Source organism: Catharus ustulatus, chromosome 2, assembly GCF_009819885.2.
Source record: "Catharus ustulatus isolate bCatUst1 chromosome 2, bCatUst1.pri.v2, whole genome shotgun sequence".
Taxonomy (NCBI): Eukaryota; Metazoa; Chordata; class Aves; order Passeriformes; family Turdidae; genus Catharus; species Catharus ustulatus.
The window spans coordinates 40,139,120-40,166,287 of NC_046222.1; the positions used below are offsets into that span (position 1 = coordinate 40,139,120).

Genomic DNA, 27,168 nt, shown 5'->3' on the forward strand with positions numbered 1-27,168 from the left:
GCAAGGACTCTATTCCCTTCCAAATCCGTGTAATCCTGAAGGCCCAGGGATATATTAAATGCCTGTATGTGTTACCCCACCAGGCATCACAGAACCATAGAATCACACAACTGATTGGTTTTGAAGGGACCTTAAAGGTCATCTAGTTCCAACACCCCTGCTGTGGGCGTGGTGCCACCCACTAGACCAGGTTGCTCAAAGCCCCATCCCGTCTGGTCTTGAAGACTTCCAGCTGGGCAACCTGTTCCAGCGCCTTGCCACTCTCCCAGTAAAGAATTTCTTCATAATACCTAGTCTAAACCTTTTTATAAGCCGCCTTTAGGTACTGGAAGGTGTTCTATGGTCTCCCTGGAGCCTTTTCTTTTCCAGGCTGAGCTTCCCCAGCTTCCTCAGCCTGTCTTCATAGGAGAGGTGATGCAGTCCTCTGATCATGTTCATGGCCCTCACCTGCACTGCTCCAACTGGTCTCTGTCCTTCTTGTGCTGGGATCCCAGAGCTGGAGGTAGCACTGCAGGGGGGGTCTCAGCAGAGCAGAGGGGCAGAATCCCCTCCCTCCCCTGCTGCCCACACTGCTTTGGATGCAGCCCAGGATGAGTCTGGCTTTCTGGGCTGTGAGCACACACCATTGGATCATGTCCAGCTTTTCATCCATGAGAACCTCAAGTCCTCCACAGGGCTGCTCTCAGTGAGTTATTTTCAGAGTCTTTGCTCACATCTGGGGCTGCCCAGATGCACAGGTCCAAGGAGTCAAGGTAAGGAAAATGTCTCCATGAGGATTCCCAGGTGCAACAAACCGGTGGGTTGCACTGAATGACCAATAGTCAGGAAAATATTTTAGTGTCTGTATCACAAAGCAACTTTTTAGCGTGGAGAGCTCCCATGTTAACTGCTCAATAATTCCCATCCTTCCCTGGCGTCTCACAGCCACCACTCTGTGGCTGGGGCAGCTGTGAGAGCCAAGTGGCCAGTGGACATTGACTTGGAATGTATATCTGACTGTAACTTCCAGCCTGCAATTCCCATCTGTGGAGGAGCTGGGATGTGGGAACAAGGGCCATTAAGCCTGCCCAGTCCCCTCACTTGCCAGGACCTGATGGCTGGGTATGTAAAGCCAAGATGCACATCCCTGATGGATGTCCTTGTGAAACATCACCCCACTCAGAAGTAAAACACCATCCCTGCAAGTATCGTGATGGATTAGGAACTTCTGAGTCTTGGTCAGACTGATTACAGAAATTTAAGAGGTCCAAGTGTTGGTGGCTTTTTGATGCAGTGGGGAGGTTTCTTGATGTGATAAGTTGAGTAGAGTCAGCAACTCCTTGGTCCAAGAGTTTGCTGTGAGCTATGTGGATTTTTCCTCAATTTTTAAAAAAAATTTATTTTTTTCCTGAAATATTGACAAGATTTTCCTCTGCTGAGGTGAGCTTCTCAGCAGCTGGCTATGGTCTAGCAGCATGACAGATGCTCAAAGTATCTTTTGGTTATTCCCCAGAGAGAGCAGCAGGAGGCATTGCAAGCAGATCTTTGATGCTGCGGATCAGAGATGGACCCTGGTGAAAACTGGAAGCTGGATGAAACAAACTGGTTGTCTCATGGTGGGATCCACCCCTTTTCCAATGTGAAAGGAGGTAGGATATGATTGCTGGCTCTTAATCCACCCAGTGAAAATGCTGAGAGCCTTCCCAATGTGCTGCTGCCATTCACTGTGCTTGCAGTGGTCCCAGTGGTTTTGCTGGGCTATGTCCGAGCCAGGCAGTACTTGGTATGAAGGTGGGAAAGGTCAGATCCAAACTGTCACACTGACACACTCACTTGATCTGTGGCTTGTTTTCCTTCTTTGGAGTGGACTTAAAAAAAAAGGAAAAGAAAGGAAAGAAAAAAGGCCCTAACACCCATCTTTTGGCCAGTTAAAGTGCCACTTGTGCTAGATACAAGCACCCTCACTCTCCACAAGTAGGACTCTGCAGATGACCATAGTTGGAAGGAGTGACAGGAACTGATAAAATATTCTCTTCAATCATATTTCTGTGGGATAGTTTAGGTTGGCTGCAGGGATACATACTGTCCTGGCAATGACAGGGGGGCTGCCCCAACAGGAGCTCCCTGTGCAAGGACTGTTCACAGCTTCAGCCCATCTTAGCCAGACACAAGACGTCCCACCTCAAGGCTAGAGTTCATTGCTTGCTAGAAATTCCCTGTTTCAGGAAAGCACTTGGTGCAGATGCAATGAGGAGTAGTCAGCAGTCCTATTTCCACTATCAATTCATCTCTACCTAATTTCCAGTCAGCTGCTTTTACTTGCCTTTTAATTCCCATTTGAACATTTGGCAGGAGCAGACACAAGTGCTCCTTGCTTAGCTTCAGGTCATCTTTTCTACCTGAGGTCCCTGTCCCCTGGGCCAGCCCAAGCTGTCCCTCCCTGGGCAGAGTTCCTTCTTTGTCTGGGATGTGCTGTGCCCCAGACTAAAACCAAAATAAACCCACAGCCTTCCAGATGGCAGCACCTTGGGAACGGAAACACTTTGCTTTGGTAAAGCACTCGCTTATCTCCATCTGTTTCCCTTGGCTTCCCGCTGATAGCCCAGATGCCGGGGGAAGGGAAAGGGACAAACCAAGATGTGGCATCGCCTCCTTTTCTGAGAGCTGAATTACATAAGTAGCTTTATGCTTTTGAAGCCATAAGTAGATTTATGCTTTTGAGCCCTGGGTTCAATATTTCCAGCAAAGCACCACTGTGCAACATCCTTATGCCAGAACATCTGTTGCTTCTGCAGGTACCCAGCCTAGGGTGGCTCCAGGGGAACAGCACAGGGATGCTTGCTGCAGTCCACTCTTCTTCCCCATTAAACCAGTCTCTGCTTCTGTTGTTTCTTAAAAGTCTTTGCTATGTGCATGGTCTGTATTATTGTTTATAACTGTATTGTTAAATGCCTGCAGACTTCAGGATTGCACTGTGCTTGTGCCTGTAAGGTGGAGGATGGCAGAGTCACTGCCATCAGTAGTTCATGGAAATCTAAACCATTTGAACAACTGAATGTGGATATACATCGGCTTTTGGTTTTGTATGCAGCCCTTTGCTATCCTAAACTCGTGGCTCACAACTATTTCTAACTGTTGGGCCTAAGAACATTTTATAACAGGGGGCAAGATCTCTTAGAAAGGGCACAGGTATGGGATTGCCGTAGGGCATCATGCACCTGCCCTTCTCAAATGTTCTCCTGGAACCCCAGGAGTACAGAGATCCACAGATTCCAGACCAAAAGTTTTTAAAGTCAAGCCCATTCATTGAAGAAATACCATTAATAGTAAAGGGAAGAAGAAAAAAAAAAACAAAAGCGCCACAAAACTCCCCACCCACTGCAATTTAATTTTTTAAAAATTTTAATTGGGCTTTCCAGTTTAGCAGCACTGTTGACATGGCAAGAAATGTTTGAAAATAACAAAATCCCCACAAACTATAAGGCAAAAATGGAATTCAGCACTTGGTCACGTATGGTTGTGGATCTTACTGGCACTGAGGGATCTGTGTGTGCTGTGCTCTGCAGCTGGGAGCAGACAAGACTGGGTGGGCTCATTTATGGGATGCAAAATAAACCCCTACACGTTTTTGGTGAGAGATGCCACCAGCTCAGGGATTTCCAGAGCTTGTGCTCTCCCCTGTCATGGGCACTGAGTTACTGCAGTGCTGTTATCAGATGACTCAAAGGTTTGGTCAGCCTCTGAATAATTCTTGCTCCTGCTGGTTAAACCTTCTCCAGCTGCTGCTGTTGGAGGAGACTGTAGCAGACAGGAAAGCTTTGCTGCAGGCAGGGTGCTCCTGGCCATGCCCTGGGCACTGGGTAAATAGAAGAAAGGGAGCGAAGAGCTGTGGTGTGGGCAAAAGGGGAGCACTGCTGGGGATCCCAGGGAGGGTACAGACAGGGCAGTGGAACTTCTGCTCTTCAGGGTTCATCCTGACAAGTCTCTGTTTTGAGCTGGTTCTGAGGTTTTTCAGTAACAGCTGAATTACAAGAAAACCCGCCACACGCACATGAAAGCTCTCAGGGTGAACTGGAAGCAAGCTGAGCAGGGGCTTATCTGCAGTGTGATTAAAACAGCTTTGTCACCCCATCTGTCCTCATCTGCCTCTCCAGCTGACTTCCCTAGCATTTGTTCTTCTTCCCTCAGACAATGAGCTCTCCGAAGGTGCCCCAGCCCTCTTTGCTCTGGATCAGCTGGGTAAGTCCATGCATGACACATTTTCCTCTGCCTGTTTTTAAAAATGTTGAGTAATTAGGAGATGACTTAAACAACAGGGCAGCTACTAAATGCTTTTAAATTTATCAGCACCAGTGCCTCCTTTCTGTGCTGTTTTTGAATGCCATCCATCAGAGGGATGGAATAGCTTGACACTAGATGTATTTGGTAGATTTGTGTTAAATTGATGCAGGGCTTTTTCCCCTAGGAGAAAAGCTGTTACCTTTCTGGTGCAGAGCACTATAGGATGCTGTTGTTACTTGGCTGGGGGTTTAAGGCTTAGCCAGCAGCTGGTACTGGAGTTTCTGTGACTTTTAGGCACCTTGCAAAATGATGAGGGATTTTTCTTCGCCTGAGAGGCAGAAGTAGAGATGTGTAAAGCAAGAGAGAAGAGTAAGACACTTGGAGAGAAAACAGCCTCAAACGAGCAAGGAAAGCTGAAGGCTTCAGAGGTTGAATCCATGGGGAAACCTCAAGTTAGTGATCTCCCTTTATCCTGGGGCCAAGGTCAGAAGAGGTGTGATTCTCAGGATGAGTTAGAGGTGTTCTAGGTAAGGTGTGGTGAGGACCTGAGCTGCAGCATGGGAAGTTTCTGAAGGAGGGCTTCTGGCCACCCAGAACTAGAGGTCTGATGTGCATGGAAAGGGGAAAATAACAAATCACAAAACGTGTAGGCTGGAAGGGACCACAGTGAGGTCATCTGGTCCAACCTCAGCTCAAGTGCCATCAGTTGCACAGAGTTGCATCCAGATAGTTCCAAAATATCTCCAGTGAGACAGATTCCCCAGTCTCTCAGAGCAGTCTGTTCCAATGCTTGATGACCCATGTAGCAAAGAAGTTTTTCCTAATATTCAAGTGGAACTTCCTGTGCATCAGTTTCTGCCTGTTGCAGCTTGTCCTATTGCTTGGCCCCATTGAGCAGAGCGTGGCTCCATCCTCTTGGTATTCTCCTTCAGATACTCACAGACACTGAGAAGGTCACCTCTCAGTCATCTCTTCTGAATGAGGCTGAATGACCTTCAGCCAATCCTTGTAAGAGAGCTGCTCCAGTCCCTTAATCCTCTTTGTAGCCCTCCACTGTATCTGCTCCAGGAGCTCCATGTCTCTCTCGTACTCAGGAGCCCAGAACTGACCAGCTCCCAAACCCTCCTGAGAAGAGCATGCTGGAAAGTGTGAAATAAGATGTGCTGGGAGATATGCCAGTCTCAGGACTAGGTACCCTGCCTTGCTCTTTGGCAGCATGGTGGGACTGCTCTGGCACACTGCAGTGTGCATCACCTTGACATGACTGAGCACTGGCCCTTCCTCACAAAGAAAAGACACCATCCTCTTCATTTTCAGGGCAAGAAATTCTTCATACTTGGAGATACTCAAAAGCTGTCTAGACATGGGTCTGGGAAATGGGCTGTAGGTGGCCCTGCTTGAGCAGGGGATTGGACCAGATGAATTCCAGATGTCCCTGCTAAACTCAACCTTTCTGTGATTCTGTGACTACCCTGCCACTCTTGAAACCCACCTTGACCCCGATAAAGGTGATCCACATGCACCCACTGGGTACTCACCACATATAGCAATGGTGGAAACTTGGGGTAGGAGGGTAAAACTTCAGGAGCCAACAGAGAGGTTTTTTATCAAGTATAACTATCTCCAATATATGTTTCTGCCTTTAGGAGATATGTTCTTGAAAAAAAATTCCTAGAAATACAAAACTGCTTAAAAGCTGGTTGGTGCCTCACTGGTTCTAGGATGGGTGGCACATCCAGAGGTTGTTCTCACTGCCAGTGAGGATATACACTTGATCACATTTTAAAGTAGTCCGTGTGAGCTCTCTCCACTTGGTGTCAGGATAGAGACTGCTCTGACATGCATTCACCCAGAGAAGTGTCTTAACAGGGAATGGGAAAAAAGCCAAGAGCCTTCCTTTGGCTGCCTCATTCATTACCTGATTGTGCCTTTTTTTTTTTTTTTTTTTTTTTTTTTTTTTTTTTTTTTTTTTTGGTGACAGAACTTAGACCAGCTCCTTTTATCCTCTTGGTTTTCCTTCTCTTATTCCTTGAATAGAGTCTTCCTCAGTGGCATGTACCCACTTCTCCTAACCTTGGCAAACCCTCTAGATCTTAGTATTTAGCGACAAAAAAAGCACTCCCTGTCCCAAATAAAAGTTGTGGTCGATTTTAGAAGGAACTCCTTGGATACCACTTTCCTCTGCACAAGCATTTAGACATCTCTCAGTCTGGAAAAGATTATCCAAACCAATGTTTATATCACCTTACAATTCCACTCTGCTTTCCAAACATAGCACAAGACGTGGTTACTCCATCCAAGGTAGACAAGACAGACAAAGAATATGAGATAGCAGAACAAGTAACGGAAATATGATTTCACCTCTTGCCTTCCTCCCAGCTGGTGAGTTTTCAGCTGGATCAGTCCCCTGACCTAAGTTAGGCACAGTTGTCTGGTTTGCAGTGCCAGGTAATACAGGCACTAAGACCAAGCACAGGTTGCAGAGGTAGAGGACAAGACCATCCCAGTTGCACCTTGGATTTATGGTATGAAGTGATTGTGTAACCAAAGAATACCAGGTCAAAAATACTCAGCCCTGGTCAAACCAGCCACCTGAACAGCACGAGTTGTTAGTAGAGGAGTAGCAGGTAAAGGAGTATTGTAATGACAACATGCTGAGACAAAACATCAATATTGTAAAGAAGCATCATCAGGATAAAAGTCACAGAAAGGCAGGTCTGAGCAGGATTTCAGGAAGACAGATACACCCCACTTCTGCCTGGAGGCTGGGATAGTGGCTCCCGTTCACCCATCACCCTGTGTGCAGGACCAACTCATCCTAGCAGCCTTCCAGGCAACTCACTCCAGTTCTGTGCTGCCCTGGAATGGCTTCCTCAGTGTCTAATTAGATTTCCATAATGTAAGCCAAAGGCAGGCATAAGCAGGGAAAAGGCCTTCCATGGGTCAGATGAAGAGTTTCTTGCCTGCTCTGCAGGGGCTGAAGCGGGAATCCAGTGGAGGCTCAGTTCAGTTATCCCTTTTTTCCTGGGCATCATATCTTCCTTGACCTCTAGCCCCGTGTCCAGCTTACTGTCAGCTCATCCCAGCTTGCTGTCAACTGGAAATGCAAAAAGCTGTGCTTGGATTCTGCATTATTTGTGGAAATGCTGATCAGGACCAGATTCATGAGAGGTGAATCTTTTGCATCACATCATACCACGAGTAACTGACCTCTAAGAAAAGTTTTGACCAGTCATGCATCCATCCTTTCATATTTTATTGTAGTCCAGGTGTTCCTATCTTGCTATAGTGATTTCATATGACACAGTACCAGAAGTCATGCTTATACACCAACACAGCATCTGCATCTTCTCGTTCATCTACCAGTTTTGTTGCCTCATTGCAGCAGGTCAGATGAGTCTGACAGCTCTGTTCTTGCTGAATCTGTGCTGGATGTTACTCATACTCTTCTACATGCTCGCAAAAATTTTAGTGATTCCAAAACTTCCCATGATGGAATTAACAATGAATGGGAAATCCCTTCCTAGCTCCTCTTTCTCTCCTTGTCTTAAAGATTTCTGCTCTGCTTTGCCACGCCTGACCTTTGAAAACCTCTCTGTGGTCTGCAGCTGTGTAAGTCAGTGCATGGCTCACCTGTCCCTTGTGCAGTAAGAACATTTCTGACATTCCCTAGAGAAGTACCCGGCAAGGGAGGCAAAAGTGACTGAGGGAGAGAGCAGCTTCCATGAAAGCAGATTCTGAGTAACCTACAGCCGAATTAGGTGGAAAAGAGATGCTTGAAGGAAGGTACAGTAGCAGTACAAGAATTATGAATGGCATAGAAGTAAATAAGTGCAAGAGAGACATGAACACAGTGGATGTAGTCCAGCAAAGAGCCATGAGGGTGATGAAGAGACTGTGGCACTTCTCCTGTGAGCAAAGGCTTAGAGAGCTGGGTCTCATCAGCATAGAGAAAGAATGGCTCTCAATGTGTATAAATACCTGTAGGAAGGTTGTAAAGAGATTGTAATCAGACTCTTTTCAGTGGTGCCCAGTGCCAGGACCAGAGGCGATGGGCACAAACAGAAACACAGGAGGTTCCCTCTGAATATCGGGAAACACTTTTTTCTGTGACAGTGACCAAGCACTGGCACGTATTTCTCAGGGAGGTTGTGGACTTTCCATCCTTGGAGTTATTCCAAAGCCATCTGGACATGGTCCTGGAAAACAGGCTCTAGGTGGTCCTGCCTGAGCAGGGTGGTTAGACCAGATGACCTGAAGAGCCCCTTCTGACCGCAACCAGTCTGAGATTCTGTGAAAGAGGGAAAGCCCAAAGGAAGTATGTGTTCACTCGGCACACAATTCCATTGTGTAGCTTGCAGCCACAGAATGCCCAGAGTGCCAAAAGTACCAATGGGCTCAAAAAGTGATTAGAAAACATCATGGGAGAAAGGTCTATGAAGGGTTCTTAAACTTGATGATACAGCTAAAACTTCTGGCTCAGGAAGAGAAATGGGACCATGTACTAGAGGAAACAGCACTTGTAATATTCTATGTATTTTCTCTGCAGTCATCTACTGGAGAGGACACTAAAACTTTGCAATAATCCGATGTGGTCCTTCTTGTCTTAGGTCAGCAGTGACTAACCAGGAGAAAATAAAAAAAACACCACCCCTTCCTTTCTTCATCTCCTCTCCCACAGCTTTAGCTGCTGGATTTCAGCAGATATGAATCAGATGGTGACTGTTGTGTTCCTTTTGTTCTGTAAATGATTAAAACAGAACATTTCACACTTGCTTTGTGGCCCAGCAGAGAAATGCTACATTTTCGCCTTGGCAAATCCTGAGGTGGAATTTCTGGCTATGGAGAAAGTGAGATCAGAGAGAGAAAAACTATCCCAACAGAGGAACATATGCAGACTGCTTTTCTGTCTCTCCCGTGCTTGGCATATCTTCTCCCCATTTTCCATTTCCTCATCCCTCCTTTCTTTTCTACCTCCTTCCCATCCCACTGGCATTTTTTCTGCTTGCTGCTTAAAAATTATTTAATTGAAGATCAGAAAAAAAGGAAGCAGACTGAATAAAAAATGCAAGGTAGAAGCCCCCAGTGCAGAAAGGCCCGGGTAGAGCAATGAGAATGTGATGAAATGGAAAAATAAAGAGGGAGTGGGGGATATGAACCTTACCCTGCCAAAATCAAGATGAATGTGTATGGGAGATGCAATATATCAGTGAAACCACTAGGACCTGCGCCTCACATTTCCTGACAGCCGACCAGAGGAGGAATTAGCTGGCTGTGCTATTTATAAGTGCACCCTGGGCATGGTCAGCTGCTGGAGGAGGTTCCCCACAGCAGCAGCTTGCAGGAAATACTGCTTTGGTGATACTGTCTGCCTGGGGAATAAACACGCCCAGAAACGAAATCCCATTGGATATAAAAGGGAAGGAAAGAAGCAGCCCTGGTCTCTGCCCTGTTTCTTCCCACTGCTTCATAACCATCCAGCTGTTTTTTTTTTCTTTGTTGTCCTGACCTCATCCCGTACTGGAGCGAATCCAGAGAGCGAGTGCTCTGCTTAGCTGTCTTCTGCCAGAAACCAAAGAGGTCAAGTTATTAGAGAAAAATGAAAGCTCTTTGGCAGAACTGGAAAAACAGATGTGCAGAGATATTTCTGCTGCCTCCAAATACAATGCTGCCTATGAAATGTGTATCAGAGGCAATCTAATAAATGTGCACAGTTGTTGTGGTAGAAATCTTAACAGTGGCTAATTATTTAGCAGAATGTGTTTCTTTGGGGCTCCAGGTTTACTGGCTGGTTTGGAGCTGAGTTTACTGCCTGCCAGGTGACAAGATTACTTAAAACCCTCTGGCAGATTTAGAAAGTAGTGCTCCAATACTTCAAGAGGATCTGCCTCTGCCCAGTAGCTAAAAGTCTCTGCAGGGCAGGTAAAGCCTGTGACTATCAAGAGGAGAGAGTGTTCTCCATCTAGGGTATGGTAAGGACATCTTTTATGTCAAAGCCTTTGTGGCTTCAATTAACTAAATTTGCCTGGGTAGAAGTTTCTATGCAGTGTATTCTGATTCCTTGATTCAGCTCTTGCTGTGGTCTCCGCATTGCAGGGCAGCTATTTGTGCCATCCCCAGAGGTGGTGTTAATGGGGCTGGAACCCTCTGGCTGCCCATCAGCCACTGCTAAAAGCAGCAGTGACAGCAAGAAGTGGAATTGTGCACAGGCATTTGGGGTTGCCGCAGTGTCAGGCGGAGCGGGACAATTATTTGTTTGCTTGCAGCATTTGGAATCTGTGGGATTACACGCATGGTTGGCTGCAAATGTGACGAGCATCAATACCCGGGTGTGCTCGTGGTTTGGGATGGCTGCATCCCTGCTGCAGGGCCTCAGGGGTCCAGCCCCAGGTCTCCCAGTAGCAGTTGCTCAGAGCTCCCCAGCCAGCAGGTGCTCGGGACGGTTCAGGGATGCTGAGTGATGCAGGGGGCTGCTGAGAACCGAGCCATGGTGGCACCTGGAAATGCTTCTCCCTTCCCAGGTAGCTCACCAAAATGCTTGGGATATCCATTAGAGGTGTTTGTTTTCCCTAGCAGGGTATAAGAGACATGGGATGTGTGGATAATATGTTCTTCTGAATCCATGGCTACCAGGGAGAGGCAGGAGGGAGGCAGTGAAAAGAGGTGGCACTGTCATATCCTGAAATGGGATATCACTGTCATATCATATCTGCTGACCTTACAACTGGAGTTCTGGTGGCACTTGGTCCTGGTTGAGCAGGTTAGAATCAAAAGGGATGAAAAATCAACTTCTTTCCTTTCCCAAATTTCTTAGAAGAGTACATAAAACAAACAAACAAACACACAAAGAAATATTTAAATATTGGAGCTATTCCCAAATTGAGGGAACAATATATCTTAATAAAATATATAAATAAACAAATTACTAAGTAAGTATGAAATTTATTAAAATATTGAGCTGCAAAGGGGAGAAGCTTAGTGGCAATTGCCTTGCCCTCCTGGGCAGACACAGCTCCCCAGAGGTTATCAGACATATCAAACCACAAGGGGCTAGACAACACCCTCTCCAATCTGCCATCCTTTGTGGCCACTTACCAGTTTATCAAATCAAAATGGAATTGAACAGGAAAAAAGATTTTGAAAATTAAGTGGAAACACACACCAGAAAATTAATAATATGAGAGAAAATTGAAACAATACTTTAACTTAGGCAGAAAAAAAAGTATTTTCCTTTGGAATGTAACAGCATGGTTCACCAGGTCCTTACAATTCTGCTGAAACATTAAGATAGCAGATAATCTTTTTTCTTGATGTATTTCTTCTTCTAGCACCAAAATCATAACTGATCACCATGCAACAGTAGGTGAAAGGGGGAGTACAAACCCTGGGGCTAGAATGAGAAACAAAATAAGCCCTTGAACAGCTTGGATCTGCTTGGCCAAAGGTAGCCAGATTGCCCCCAGGCCCCCACGACCAGACTGGGAAGTAGAATAACCAAAATGATGTGTCCCATTTTGCCCAACCAAATGATAAAGCAGGAACATGACAAAAAGTAGTGCTTGAATTGCCACTTTGAAGTGGACTCAGTGGACTCACTTGACAGCAGTGCCTTCATGCCACTTCATCTGCCTCAGTGAACAGGCACTTAACAAGCAAGGGCAAAATTTCACCTTCATTTTACAGCTGAGCTGGTTCATGGTTCACCTGTGCTTACAAGCAAAGCTAACCTCTCTGGGGGAGGTAGGAAAATCTGAAAAATCCAAGGCAAATTCCTTCTGTGGACTGAGGTGTCTTACTGTATTGTCAAGGTTCCCCATTGCAGAGGATTTAGGGATTAAAAAACCTGAATTTGGGCTTAATCTTCTCCCACATTCTCAGGGTATCTGCAGATGACAAAGGAAATGAACATCTATCTCTAATCCAAGTCGGGTACCCTAAGCACTGGCCTGTAGTTTTTCTTTTGAGGAGATCAAGGATGTGATGGTTCCTTTTGTCCCCCACCTCAAAAAGCAGCATATTTGCAATTCAATGCTCCCCTGTTTGAGCATAACCCCAGGGAGACAGGTAAAAGATGCTTCAATTTCAAAGCTTCAGAGAGACATTGCAGGGACAGCACCTGGCTGGCACCTCGCCTTGCACACAGGCATGAGGGAAGGGCACATCTGAGGACGCCCAACTCACATGGCAAACATTGTTCTGAGGTAACTTCTGTCATGGGAGACGCACAGATGCGGGAACTGAGGAACCTGATTTCACCACCAAATATTTTCTGCTTCTTTGCCTGTTCCCATATCCTATAGCTTCCCTGTGTCTTGCATCAGAGCAAAGCCCAAATCCTGAGCAAAGCTGGGTTTTGTGATGCCTCGAATTGCTGTTAACCACAGCACACTCCCAGCACCTGGAGCTGCTGGGAGTCCTCTCTGCATCCACCCTGTCCTGTGGCCACAGCACTGGGCCAGTTCCTGTCTTGCTGTGCCCCTTTATGGGGCTGTGGTGACAGTGAGTGGTTTCTTGTTCAGACTGTTGCTGCATTTCTTCCCATCTGCCTTTATCCATTTGGCACAGTATTGAGGAGGGAGAAGCCACCGTCAGTCCCTGGGAGAACAAAGTACAAATACAATGGACAATCCTGGCATCACTGGGCAGCTTGCTGGACTGAAAGAGGTTGAAGCACCGAGATGGGGAAACCCAAGCAGTGTCCAGGCATTGCCACTCATCCCAAAAGATACCTACCCTATGGGGCAGTGCTGGGAATAGGGTGTGTTGGGACTGCCCCTCTCAGTCTGTGCTCATATGGCTGAAGGGATGGGAATGAAGTGCTGTGCAAACACCAGAGGAGCTCTTCTACCTTCTGTCCTCTCTGTCAAACCCTTGGCAGCAAGGCTGGAGTGGTCTGGGGAGATGGAGCAGTGGGTCACTCCAGCCCTAATGAGCGCTCATCCCGTGGAGCTGGTGTGCCAAACCACAAAGACGTGTGATGGAGCAGGTGGGCAGCAGGGCGAGGGGCTGCGCTCAGGAACGGGGCCCTGAGTTTAGTAACGGGGAGCTGATTTTACGAACAAACCCCGAACAGCCATCGGCTCCCCGTGCACAGGGAGAAGCTGGAGCCCTGGGAGATGACGAGGATGCCCAGGGTTAATTCACGGGCTTGGGACTCGGCGTAACCCCCACCAACTATCCCGCAAGGGACTAGGGAACCTGCGCCGGTACCTAGGTCGGGATTTAGATCCCGAGCATCCCCAGACACGAGGCGGGGCAGCCGTGCTGTCACACAGGCTCACCCTGGGGGTACCCAGGTGTCTTCAGTGGCTCCGGGTGGGGCTGCGAGCCTCCCACGACACTGCCTCCCCCACATTCCCGACAGGAGGGGGAGAGGGGCGGGTACGGCCGCCCTGCGCTGGGAGGTGCCTGGGCCGCCCCCGGACCCGCCCCTTTGGCTGTCCCCGCCCCGCTGTCCCCGCCCCGACTGTCCCCGCCCCGCTGTCCCCGCCCCGCTGTCCCCGCCCCGACTGTCCCCACCCCCGCTGTCCCCGCCCCGCTGTCCCCGCCCCGCTGTCCCCGCCCCGGCCCGGCCCGCGGCGGCCGGCGGAGCGCGCCCGGCGGCGGGAGCGGCGCGGATGGCAGCGGTGCTGCCGGGGACGGCGGGGCGCGGAGCCGGAGGTACTGGCGGGGAAGGGGGCGGTGTCCGTGTGTCCCCGCGCGGGTGCGTGTCCGTGTCCGTGTGTACATGTTTGTGCACACGTGTGTCTGTGCACGGGAGTGCGGGTGCCCGTTCCCACGTGTGTGCCGGGATGTGCGGGGTGCCGCTGCGGGATGTCGCTTCTCATGCCCGCCGGTGGGTGCTGCCGTGCCCCGCCGCCCTCCCGGGAGGATGCGGGAAGGCCTGGGCAGCCTTCCGCCGGCTCCCGGAGCCAGCGCACCCCGCCGCTCCCCCGGGCTGCGCGGAGCCCGCAGGCGGTGCGGGAGCGGGGCCGAGTCCGCACTAAGCCGGTCCGTGCTAAGCCGGCCCGGCGCTCCCTTAGACCCGAGCCGCCAGCCCGGCAGCCGCCGCTGCTCCCGCTCCTCCGCTCGCGGGAATCTTCCCCGCTCCGGGAAGGCAGAGCAGCGCGGGGCGAGCCCCGAAACAGCCCCGGTCAGAGCGGGGTGCCCGCCGCGTGTTGGGAAGGAGGAACGCACCGGGGATCCGCCGCCCCGGCGCTCCCGGGAAGAGCGGAGCGCCGGCCGGAGCGCGGGGAATGTGTCGTTTCCAGCGGCGCTCGGAGCGGCCGCTGCCGTTTCCGCAGCAGCGATCCCCGCGGGTCCCAGCGCCGGGCTGTCACTCGGAGCGGCCCCGGAGCACCCAGCGGGGACAGCGGCCCCGTCCCGTCCCGTCCCGTCCCGCGGGTGCATGGGGACACGCAGGAAGGGCCTCCCACACCGGGGGAGCGCTTTCTCGCGTTGTTGTTCCAGGGGGATGGTGAGAGGCAACTTTTTTTTTATATTTAACCTTCCATGCAGGGAACAAAGATAAACTCCGGTTAAAAAAAAAAAAAAAAGAAAAAAGTGAGCTTTGAAAGAAAAAAAAAAAAAAATAAACAAACGAAAAAGCCCACGACGTGAATTTAACCCGAATCCTCCTGCCAGGTTTTGTGATTCATAGCTTTAAGTACAGGAAGGTCGCTGCCTGGGCTTTTTCCTCTTTCGATGGAAAGAGTTTTTTTTCTCTTTCCTGGTGCTGTGCGAGCATCCCGGGAGCTGTGGGCAGCGGCCGCCAGAGACGAGGATCTGGTGGCTTAGGGTCTGCAAGGCCCTTCTCGGGCATCCACTGACTTCAGCTTATGTCTTTTTATGTATGGAAATAAGCCTGAAAGCTTCCTCAGGGAAGAGTGGCAATGAACATGAGTCCTATGAATTTTTCTGAGCACAGCTAGCTGGCAGAGCCATTCCTGCTAACAGGTGTGCATGTATATAGTTATATATAGATATTTAATCTATTTAAAAATATATGTAGATTTATGTTTGTGTATTTTTTATGTATTTACATATATATAGACATATATGGTTATGTATATTGTATATAAATAAAATGTAAACCATGTGTATATATTTACTTTTATATATATGTGTATATATACGTAGTCATTTCTAATGGCCAGAAAAGCTTTTCCAAGCTATATCAAGAAATGTATAGGTGGTGAGGGCAGGGAAGGAAGCCCACAGTAAAACCCTCTCTGGGGCTGTGCTGGGTGCATGGTATGGCCCTGCATGGAGGGTCTGTGTCCTGCCCAGCCTTCCTCATCCCCAGCAACGACTGGAGCAGTGGTGTGAGGGGATGAATTCGGGGATGCTGGTTTTGGGTTGTTAGATAGGGGAGGTATGTACCCCACAGGTTGCTGGGTCTGGGCCTCCCAGTTTCCCCAGGCTGTGTGTGACCCCCCCAACACCTGCATGACCGTTCTCATCTGTCCTGATGTCCATTGCTCCCCTTTTCTCTCTGTCAGCATTTGGCAGGGGAAACTTTGCTTTTCCTCTTCTTTTGGAAAGCACTCAGCTGCTGGAGGAGGGCAGCTTCAATCCAAAAGGGCACGTGTGGCCTCTCCTAAGTCCAAGTACCTGCAGGATTGGTGACAGGCATGGGGGCAGTTTCCAAGTCCTGGCCTCCCACGGCGATCTGGACCAAACCCTCCACGTATTCGTCTCTGGATGTAGGGATGGATGCACGGATACAGCTCTGGTGCTCCTTGCAAGAGCTCCTCTGTGAGGAAACACTAGCATTTCTCCAGCAAAGACACAACTAAGGGGGTTGAAAGGGATCCCAGCAGCAGCCTGGGGAGGGTCAAACACAGCCAGGCACTGTGCACACGAGTGTTTCAGGATTATGCAGAGATGTTACTGCTGACCATTGCAGCTTTCCTTCAGGAAACGAAAGCCTGACTCCACAGTGCCCCTTTTTTATTCACTGATAGGCATGTAACTCGCTTTAAAGGCCAGGTCTGGTATAAATGTTATTTGGTGCTAAGGCAGGAGTGTGTGCCCTGTGCAGCCTTCTTGTCCTGGAAACCATTAGGAGGACGGCTGCATACTTGGATTTTCACACACGGACTATCTGCTAATGTAATAGTCCCAGTGGAAAGTTTAGTGCTCGGGAATATTTTGCGGATTTGAGAAAAATCCCAGGAGGATTTTTGGTTTCATACAGCAATTGCTTCTTGGCAGCTTTGGGATAGATGTAATCTGGTCCCCATTTGTGTCCTGGATTTTTAAATGGAACGGCCTGCCTTCCACTCAGTGCAGAAATAGAAATAGGGGGAAGTAGAAAATAATAGTAACAAGAACAACATCACCTCTAAAAAAGAAATTCTCAGGGCAACTTTTCTGTTCAAATGTTGCATTTAGGAAATGTGTATGTCCATTTTTGATCTTTCTAGTGACTTTTTGAGTAGGTGAGATGCTACTGTGGGTGTAATGTGAAGCTGGTGAAACTGCGCCAGGTTTGGATTGGTGCATGTGGGAGCAGAGTTTGGCCACACAGTAAGGTGTATCCCATTAGGGGCAGGAGGTCCTGCAGCATTTGCTGGCTTCCAGTGGCCTTGTCCAGGTTGGATGTGTCCCACCACGGTGTGTGGCTGTGGTTTTCCTGATGCATGTCCGTCCCACATCTTGAAGTCGTGGCAACATCATTTTTGTGCAAACCAGGCACAGAGAGCATGTGCCAAGGCAGCACCAGCCAAAGAGAGGGGTGATCTACAGGGCCATGCCACGTCTCAAGGATGCATAGCATGGGGTTAAATCTTTGAGCAGCACTTGGGATTGTCTGCTCTGACCATATTGGCTAACACAAATATAAATGTGCTTCAGACAACAGTAACTCCAGTGATCAAGTCGCATGCTGGAAAATAATAACATTGTTAATTTAATTTAATTTAATGAATGATTTAATGGTTTAAAATGCTTTTAGTGAAACTCCTCCCTGTGATGCCTGCCTGAGACAGACAGAGGGTCCCTGCTAGTGACATGTTCCACCTCCTGGGGTGTATCCCTCTGCTTGTGACCAGCACCATTTTGAGGCTGGTTTTGATATGATGGCTCCACACTGGTGGCTGTTGCTGTGATTTTCCCTGTTCTAAATCTGAGCTGAATCATCTGGGAGCAAGAACTACAGGCAATTATCTTGTTAGCACTTCTGCGTATAACACCTTTATTAAATTTCTGCATTTTGAAAGTGGCTGAATATAAATTGCATGTAATGATTTCATAATGGAAAGATCATAATTGTAATATATATTCTGGTGGGAAGAAGGTTTAATTTCTTTTTGCTCTAAGTTATGGCACTTAAGGATTGTGCAAAGACTCTGCTTAGTGTAGGATTATCACAAGCAGTTCTTCATACAGATCAAGTGAAGAGCTGTGGATCCTTAGGATCGTTTATTGCTTGTGTTCCAAAAAAAAAAAAGGAAAAAACTCTAGAAATCTGTACGATAGAGTTCAATGCCCGCCTTTTCAGTTAGAGAGTACTGTACAGCCTTTGTACTATTTTTGTTCTGTCCTTATCCCAGGCTCCTTTGTACGCTGCAAGTTTGTGGGAATGACTCAGGGAGAAAGCTATTTAACCTAAAGGACACCACTGGCAAAAAAAAAAAAAAAAATAGACGGATAAAGAGCAACGTCTGTGACTGTAAGTGAGAACCAAGAGGAATATTTGTGTGTGTCTGAGAAATAGAGATCCCAAAACCTCCTCCAAATGGGGTGAAAAAATTCCTCTTCTTCAAGATGCTGCTTATTCATCTCAAGAAGGGAATTTTATAACATAGTTACTTGAAGTAACAAGGAACTAAGACTGAATGATCCACAGACCTAGGTCCTATTTCACTTCTGGTTAATTAATGGAAGGGCTTAAATATCCAAGGGACACAGATCATGCCAGTGCTTTTCTGTAACATGATCATTTTTAAAGGCAGTAAGTACAGCAAAATTTATCATGGCTTAAACTCCTGCTCTACAAGTGTCTTGTCTGCGCGTTGTAGCTGATTGATGATTTTGCTTTTTTCCCCCAGTGGAAGAAGAGTTCCTTCCCTAAGAATTTATGTGATGAATTTTATCTTGGATGTTTTTTTATTGCTTGGAAATCAGAATTTATAGTGTAGTGAAAATGTCTGCAGACAGTTACCGGGCTGACAAGCGATGTGGCTGTAGCAGAAGTGTTGTCTCACTCGCGAGCTCCATGTCAGCCTTTGTATTTCACTCTTTTACCAGGAGTTTCTTCCCCTCCTTTCAGCTCTGAATAATACTTGCCCTTTCATCTCAGAGCAGCAGTGCTGACATGAGCCGTCATTGTGCCACTGGCACTTTGATCAAAGCAGGAGTTTCAATTATTGATTCAATTCTTTGAATAAATTTAGGCTGGCTGTATTTGTAGACTCAATGTTATAGCTGTGAAGGCAAATGTGTAGCTTATAGTGTAGAGAGACCATAAAAATGCACATATTTTTGCGAAGCCTGGCAGAGCTGCCTAAGGAATATGCATCTCTTGCTCCATCAGGTTAATGCCCAGGTAACTGCTTGGCACCTGAAGGTGTGATGAGACTACTCCTGCCTCTCCTCTGGGGTGAGCCTGGGTTGAGGGAAAAAACAGCATGTTATTCTAGCATTATAAAACCTGCTACCATCTGAGATGAAAGAGTGGTGATGGGCACGGTTTGCCCCTACACGCAGCACACCTGATTTCCATCGGGAAGGTGAAAAAGGGCGGGCATCCAAGGGGATCTCCCGGGGAGGTGGGCTTGGCTCCACTCTTTCCTGTATCCATCTGATCTCATGCCAGGTTTGGGAGCTGCTTTCAAAGCACATTTGCTTTGCTTCTCTCATAGGTTTTTTTTTTTCTCTCCTGCTTTGGTTTTTGCTGAAGGGAAGCATATAGGAAAATAAGCATTTGAGGCTGAAGTTTCATGGAGAATGTTAATCCTGGTAGGCAGTTAAATTTGGACATGTTAGTACAATTCTTTGGGAGAAACGGCATTTGGCTGCCTCCATTGCCTATTCCCATTAGTCTTGCTTGTGCTTTCTTGGACAACGCACTTTCTGGAAAGTGAAATGACAGTACCAAGAATGGGTGACTCCAGGAACTCTTCCTGAGCAAGGGAATAACACAACAAAGATTCTGGAGCTGATAACTGGGGTGAGGATTTCTTTCCCCAGAATGGTGAGTTGTGGAGGCGTAGCTTGGTCTGATAATCCTGCCAGGCACAGGGGTGCAGCTTCTCTCACTTTCATGTGGGAAATGAGAGGTGCTGCTCACTCACATCTGGTATGCATTATGTGTGTTGGATTTTTGTCCTGCAAGATATTGCTCTACTCCTGTGAAAATAATACTAGTGATGCTTGTTCAGTCCTTGCAGGGCTCAGGAGCCCTGGCAGCAGATGCAAGGTTCACAAGCAAAATTATAGGGTGTGAGGATGAGTCAACCACCCCAGAAGTGACCTAGAAAATTTGTGCATTGACTGGGGAGCTGCTGATGGGAAACAATCACCAGTGGCTGCCTGGTGCCAGTGCCTGAGCCCCTGCACTTCATAGGAGCTGTTGCTGCAAAAGAATCCCGGTGCTGGTGGAGTACCAAAATCATCACTTGGAACATTGTGAGGAGTCCAATTTTTATACCTAAACCAAGGAGCGAGACACATGAATTATTTGTTTCTGTGCCAAAGGAAACTCAAATCTTCCTCCCAGCCTTTGGGAGAGTGGCATGACGGTGTGACCATGCAGGGGGTATGGCAATCCCTGCTCTCAAGGCTAGGCCAATGCTTAGGAGAGAAAGTAGGGTTCATGGACACGATGGACATGGAGGGGTGTCCAGCCTCAACAGAGGGTCCCTGTAACTCACTGCAGGGATTGATTGGTCCGCCCTGGCAATTCATGGCACAGCCTTTGTGCAGCCCCTGGGAACTTGGAGTGCTTTTCTGTTCTTTAGTTATTTCCCTTAAATAATTCTCTTCCTTTTTTGACCTGAGATTTTTATGCAGCAACAGGGCAGAGAAAATATTTTAAATGTGGAATAAGTATTTATATTCCTTTTTAGCATGACTGTGATATAAAAGGACAGATGTGGGTTTGGAAATGATGTAATTTTTGTTCTGTCATTTTTGGAGTTCCCTTACATACTGTGGTAGGGTTTGTAGGAAAGTGTAAAGCTGCCTTACTTTTTAATTTCATGTGATATTTGAAACACCTCAATCTCTTTTGAACCACTCTGTCAGGGTACAGATTGAAAGAGGAATTTTTAGAGGTCAGCTCTGTGTTTTTATTTGGCTGGGTGACTTTTGGGTGGTAGAGGAGGAGTCATATGTGCCAGCAGCATGGGCTGTGCTGTGGGCAGCCACATTATGTTACCTGGGTGGGCAGTGGGGTGTGATGCAGAAACTTATTACCTGTGCTCTGCCTTGAGGTGTTGCCTCTAAATAGCAGCAAACTGTGTTTTCACAACTGGCATCTTTTAGTGTTTTACTGAAGACGAGAGTAGTAGTACAGTTTGGCTGTAAGGAAGCCATCTTCTCTGACTGTTTTTGTAAATTTGTTTCTTGGGGATGCTGTTACTGCTTTAAAAACATGGCTTTCCTCTCATGTCACAGCAATGAGCTTCCTATGTGGTTTACTTAAGATCCTTTTCAAAACCAGACTGAAGCCACATCAGAAAAAGGAAATATTCAAGTATTGCTCCACTGTCTCTGGGTCCTGGCTGACTGTCTGGTGTTAATCTTAGCAACTGATTCATTTAAATAGTTCTGACTTTTCAAATGAATTGCACTGCTGTGCAGTAACCTCCAGGATAATCAGGATAATATAACTGCTTCTGTACAGTGGAATGTGTGCTTATCTAAAAGAAAAGGAAAACAAATGAATTGGTGTCAGGCAGTCACTTAGATGCAGGAGAGTCAATAGAGATGCAGAAATGAAGGCCTGGAGCAGCTGCCCAATTTAGCAGGGACTGAACTGGGCCAGAAGTATAGCCATGTCTTACAGAGCTGGCCAAAAGAGATGCTAGATACTGGGCAGTTGAGGGCATGATGTCTATGGACTGGGCTGCATCCTGGCATTCTGGGGCTGAGGGGGCTGGGCTGGCTTTGGGAAGTCGAGAGGAGAGGGCTCAGCATAGCTGGCAGCTGCCTGCAGGCACCTACAGACATGATGAGGTTGGTTCTTCTTGGCAGTGGCTGTCACAAAACATGGGGCAGCAGCTGTGGTTTGTGGGTTGTTTGGGTAAAAAGCCATTCCCCAGGGACACGTCCCTGGCTTGGTGATGATCTTCATCCTAGGTTGCCCTCAACTGGCTTCTTACTCCTGGCTACTGGGCACCACTGCTCTGGCACCAGGAATCAGTTATAGGGATGAAAATTGCTCTTCTGGTGAGCATTGTAGAGGAATGAGGTCTGGGAAAGGAACAAGTGCCTTGTACCATGTCAGAGCTGAATGTAATAAAGCTTTCCCTTCAGAGAGGGGAGCTGGGATTTGGAAGGCTCCAATGACAGCAAGGGGAGAAAGAAATCAGCCTTGCTCCAAATGGCTTGTGAGGTTCCACTAAGCTTTCAAGTGGTGCCTTATTGCCCATGATCTGGATTGTGGCTGTGTGCCAAGCACTGATATCTTGGCAAGTGTTTTCTGTGTTACACAGAAACTGGTTTTCTGTGTCAGTTACAGCTGACATTTTATTAAAACCTGCTGTGAATGAACATAAAATATTGTTACATAATTTTTAACATCATAAAACATCATTACATCATTTTATGATGATCAAACATCAACATGGGTGTAGCACAGTCTAAAAGTTTCTGCCTGGATTGGGGCTACTTGATTTTGACTCTGATATAACAGAGATCAGAAACTGAACAGTTTGACAGATGCTGGTATTTACCAGTCCTGATTTTAGTAGAATATAGTTCTGCCACGACAACCAAGGACAAGTGGTTAGGTGAAAATTTCTGCTCCTGTTAAAGAAAAACCATGTCTTTTTTTCTCCATATTGTAAAATTTGAAACCATGACCCAAGGGTGACTACAGACTCGAAATGCAGAAGGCGAGGATACAGTTTTACTAACAGTTTATTTCTTTTGAATTCTCTTTGGTGAGTGGTAGGGCCAAGCCAGTATCTGCTGGCTGCCCAGGTTGCCTGTAATACCTGAAGCTGCTTGTCTTCTTTGGGTGTGCAGGTTTTCTTTGCTTCACCCCAATCTACCTTTTATTCCTAAAACAAGCTTGGGTTTGAAATGCACTGGTTATGTAAGGATTCCAAATTCCAAGGCGGGACTGTGTGTGTGGAGGAGCAACGAAGGGTGTCTTTAATCCTATTCTCTACCAGAATTGGCCAATAATTTTGGGAATTAGTGTACTTGAGATTTCTCTTGGGTCTATGTCAGCATCAGCACAATTTACAGAGCAGTCTGCTGTGCTTGTTTTCACAAACATACATGGGTTAGATCTACTCAAGCAAGCAATCTTTCCCTCTTGCTCTCTAAATATAGAAAACTGCCATACACATTCATGCATAATATGAATGGTAAAGTGATGAATTCATTAACATTTTGCAGAAATGCTTATTTCCTCTCATTTTAGCACAGAAGAAAATATTATCTTCATGCCTGTAGAAATGACAGGCTGGATCCTACTCCCTTGTTATCCCCCTGCTGCCTTGCCCCATTACAGTTGCACGAGGTTAGCGATGACCTGTTTAATACATGCAGGGAACATGCAGTTAACTGAGCACAAACCAAGCAGTCAGGATTAATAAATCCAGACTGTTTGTGGATTTCCTGCGGAGTGGGGTGCTATGGATCCCTGTGCTTGTGGGCTTCCTGCCCCACAGAGATGGCTGGATGCATCACCAGTGCCACTGTGAGCATTCTGCCTCCTGCTCAAGCAAGTCCTTGGCAGTGGCTGGTGCTAGATGTTGATGACCATTCCCTTAGCCTAAAACCTGTGACAGCCAGTGGGATGAGTGAAGAGTGAGCCTACTATGTGCCTGTTGTGCCAGGGAACTTGCAGCCGGGAGATGCTCATTTCCAAGGTTTGAACCTCAAAGAGCCTCTCTTTACAGAAACAAGTGAGTTCTCAGAAAAAACGAGAAAGTAAAAAATCATAAAATCATAGAACAGACCATGTTGGAAGTGATCTCACAGATCGTCTGGTCTAACCTTTTGAGGGAAGGAGACAATTTAGATGAGATTATCTAGGACAGTGTCTAATCACATACTGAAAACCTCCAGTGATGGGGAGTCTGCTACATCCCTGGGGAGATTGTTCAGTGAGTGATTGTTTTCACTGTAAGAAGTTTCATGCTTATGTCAAGATAAAACATCTTAGTGCAACTTGTGCTTGCTGCCCCTTCTCACTGGAGAGAGGAGAGCCTCGTTCCTCTCTGTAGCCTCTCTTTAAATGCTGCATGACTGTAATGAAAGTTCCCTCCTGCTGTTCTCCAGGGAGAAAGGACCTGACTCCTTCAGCCCTTCCTCACACAACAGGTTCTACAGCCCAGTGATGATCTTTGGATGCTCTATGGTCTGTATCTTCCTTGAATTGTAGGATCATGCCAATGTCAGTTTGGCTTGAAATACAGGGTCAAGCCAATGTCATTCCTGGCTTAACACAGCTGTGATGCATTTTGTATCAGCTTGTTAAAACAAGCACCCCTGAGAACAGATTTAGGGTGAGCCTTGTTGTTTGCCAAGTTGCAAGCAAAAAAGGCTTTAATGCTGTGTAAGTGCTGCTCAGCAGAGACTAAAACATCCCTGTGTTATCAACAATGTTTCCAGCACAAATCCAAAACATAGTCCCACACTAGCTACCGAGAAGATAATTAACTCTGACCTAGCAAAACCAGCGCAGTCCAGCCAGCATTGTCCGGATCTGTGGGATGCTGGGGCATGCAACTCCTGTGCAGTTGGTCTGCAACACAAATTCCCATGGCCCTCCAGCTACATCCGCTCCTTGCCATATTAAGAACATCTGGACAAAGTGATTTATAAACTCTCTCCCTTGATAGCACTGGTTATATTTTATGTCTCAGCAATTTTCTGTATTGCTAAACCATTACTCAGGAGCAGATTTTGTGGTAAGGCCTTTCCCAGACTATAGCCCTATTTAATGTGTGGCTGTGTCCTCACCTTTCCTTCTTTTTACCCACTCCCTTTACGCTGACTCTGCTGGTTTCATGTCCTGGAGCTCTGCCTTGATTTGTGAGCTTGTAATTTGTTACTGTTAGCTCTTACAAACCTTTCTCGGACTTACCTGGACTGGGTACCTTCTAGGCCAGGCTGGGTCAATGCATGGGATAGTGCTGGTGACTTGGTATTTTACCTCTTATTCCTCAGAGCTAATGTGTTATTTGGGAAGTGCTGACTGAAGAGGTGGTTTGCTCACTAGCCTCAGAAGGGCTTCTCAGCACCTAGCCATGCTCAAGAAATTTTTTTGGACTGCTGTCATAAGTCATAGCTCATATTTTCTCATTTATGCAGTTTCTTTAATGGCATTCCCTTCTTTCTTACAGGCTCCACATCTGTTTGTTACAAGCCTACCAGCCCTGTCCCGGTGCTGGAAGACGCTGGCTTTCTCTACCAGGATCACCAGTTGTTTGCTGGCAGGCATGAAGTGTCCCCGCTAACGGCTGAAGTGATCAGTGCCAAAGAAAAAGCTGGTAAGTGCATGGCCACACTTCTATATCTACCTACTGTATTTACTTCCAGGTTTTTCTCAAAGTATAAATCTAGCAGTTTAAACCATTTGCAAGTAATATTTAGAGAGTTGAAGATCAACTTCTCATCCTTTGCAGAGTCAAAGTTACCTTTGACTTGTGCATTGTGACCCACTATCACTTGTCACCTGTATTTGTGGAGGGCGCATAATTTCCACTTGTCCTTTTCACTGCGCAGCTGGACCTATTTCCACAGCTCTTTTGCTGATGGAGCAAGACCATAGGCACTGTGGAAAGGTCACTGTGGTCAATCCTTCTGGACTTCAATAACAGGCAATTTGAAATACACCTCCCAGATAAAAGGATGATAACATGACTAGCACAGAAGTGGAAATCCCGATGTATTATAAAGAACTACATGATGTTGGCTTTATCCCCTTTCCTCAGGCTTTTCTCTGGCGTTGTCTAACAACCTAGACTGTAAGCTTTCTGGTGTGTTAGGGAGACATTATTGCTTGTCTGCAAAAGTGTCCAATGTGATGAGGCTTCTGTGTTCTGTGATGACATGAACGAAGCAGCAAGAGTTTGCTGTAGCTGCAGGGACATATAAAGCAGCTGGATATTTGGCTGTTGAGCAGACAGGTAGATGGAGATGCGCTGTGTGTCTGTGCATGTTTCTGGCCCAAATACCATCCCAAGGAGCTGACAGCTCTTCCGAGAGCTGGTGGCCAGGCTGCTAACCCCAGCGGGTGGGACTGGCAGGCAGATAACATTGTTTCAGGGAAAGCAGGAGCCGTGTTTCTCCTAGGGCAGGTGTGCAGTGAAGCAGCCAAGGAATTTTCTCTCCCTCTTGAGCCCCACAGTCATGTTTCAGGCTTTGCCACAGAAATGTTAGTGGAAGGGACCTCTTATCATTGTCAAGAGTCAAAGGCTTTTCTTTGCCTCTGGCATCCAGGTTGTATACGTTATCCCACAGCATGTGCAGTAACTGGTGAAACCTCAGGGAAGTGACCAGACCTCAAGAGAAAGTTTGCTTTTAAACTGCTTTCAAATGCCCAAAAACAAGTGTAAGTCCTGACAAACTCCTCTGAGAATTGGGAGCAGCAGGAGAGAGAAGGTTGCCAAGAGTGACCTCAAGAAACCAAACTGCAGAAAGCACCTCCTTCTTGCCTAGGGACACTGGAAGACTCTTCTCACTTTTGTCTGCACTGGAGTTTTTCAGAAACGTTCCTCTGAGCTCAGGCAGTGTTCTGATAGATATCTTACTTTTGGGATAGAGAGAGGGATTCCAAAGGTCTCAACCATGGTTAAATCATAGAATATGCTGAGTTGAAAGGGACCCATTGGGATCATCAAGTCTAACTCCTGACCCTATGCAGGACACCTCAAGAATCACACCATGTGCCTGAGAGCTTTGTCCAAATTCTTCTAGATGCTTAGCTCCAGACAAGTTCCACTGCATATATAGTGCAAAGATGGTGCCATTGACTCCGAATGACTTCAGTAGCCTGTGTTAGGGTTGTGTAGCTAATCTGTCTGTGCTTTTTAAAAAAAAAGCTGGCATTACGTCTATGACCATAATGGCTTCCTTGTGTTGACCTAGCAGAATTACAGCAGTTAGTATTGACTTCCTTAGAAATAGTGTTTTCAGCCAGAAGTGAAATTGCAATTTTAGAGGAAAATGCCAGAGCACAGATTATTTTCAGGCCTTTAGGACTATTTCATTTTCAGTTCCATTTCACAGTTTTTCTGTGACACATTTTACATTTTTATTTTGTCATGGCACACAGTACACTTACATCTTTGGCCATCAAAAATATAGCAGTTGGTGTTGTCATGCAGGCTGCCTCTGTAAGTTGTGTGAACCATCTCCAGGGAGAGGTCAAGCACTGGAATAGGCTTCCCAGAGAGGTGGGCAATGCCTGTCAATGTTTAAAGAGGCGTTTGGACAAGGCTCTTAATAAAATTCTTTAACTTTTTGTGAGCTTTGAATTGGTCAGGCACTGGAATGGAGATTGCAGCTCTGATCCTATCCAATCCTATCCATGTTAGAAAATACCAAATTTCCCTGTGACATGGAATGTCCCTTGTTTACTTAGAGGGAGGTTCAGAGCTGTGGGTATGGGACACATGGACTATTATGGAGGGGAAGGCCAGGGATGGGACTGGAATGTGTTCCTAGGGATCACTATCAAACAGAATTAGGGTTTAGGAGTGGAGGATGAGCAGTGCTCTACCTCCTTTGTTGGCTTCC

General features: G+C 47.0%; 1 protein-coding gene across 2 annotated transcripts in view; it reads left to right on the forward strand.

Annotated features, from left to right (window-relative positions):
* Positions 1-1,528: 1,528 nt before the first annotated feature.
* AMOTL1 (angiomotin like 1) overlaps positions 1,529-27,168 on the forward strand; it is a 66,333-nt gene continuing 40,693 nt past the window's right edge. Inside the window, exons 1-3 of one of the 2 annotated variants that reach the window (XM_033052395.1) lie at positions 1,529-1,628; positions 4,168-4,218; positions 24,771-24,917. In XM_033052395.1, coding sequence (XP_032908286.1) covers positions 1,544-1,628; positions 4,168-4,218; positions 24,771-24,917 — 283 coding nt within the window. In that variant the 5' untranslated portion in view covers positions 1,529-1,543. Of the gene's footprint in view, positions 1,629-4,167; positions 4,219-13,870; positions 13,921-24,770; positions 24,918-27,168 lie in introns of those variants that run through there. The other variant, XM_033052396.1, reaches the window with a different exon arrangement.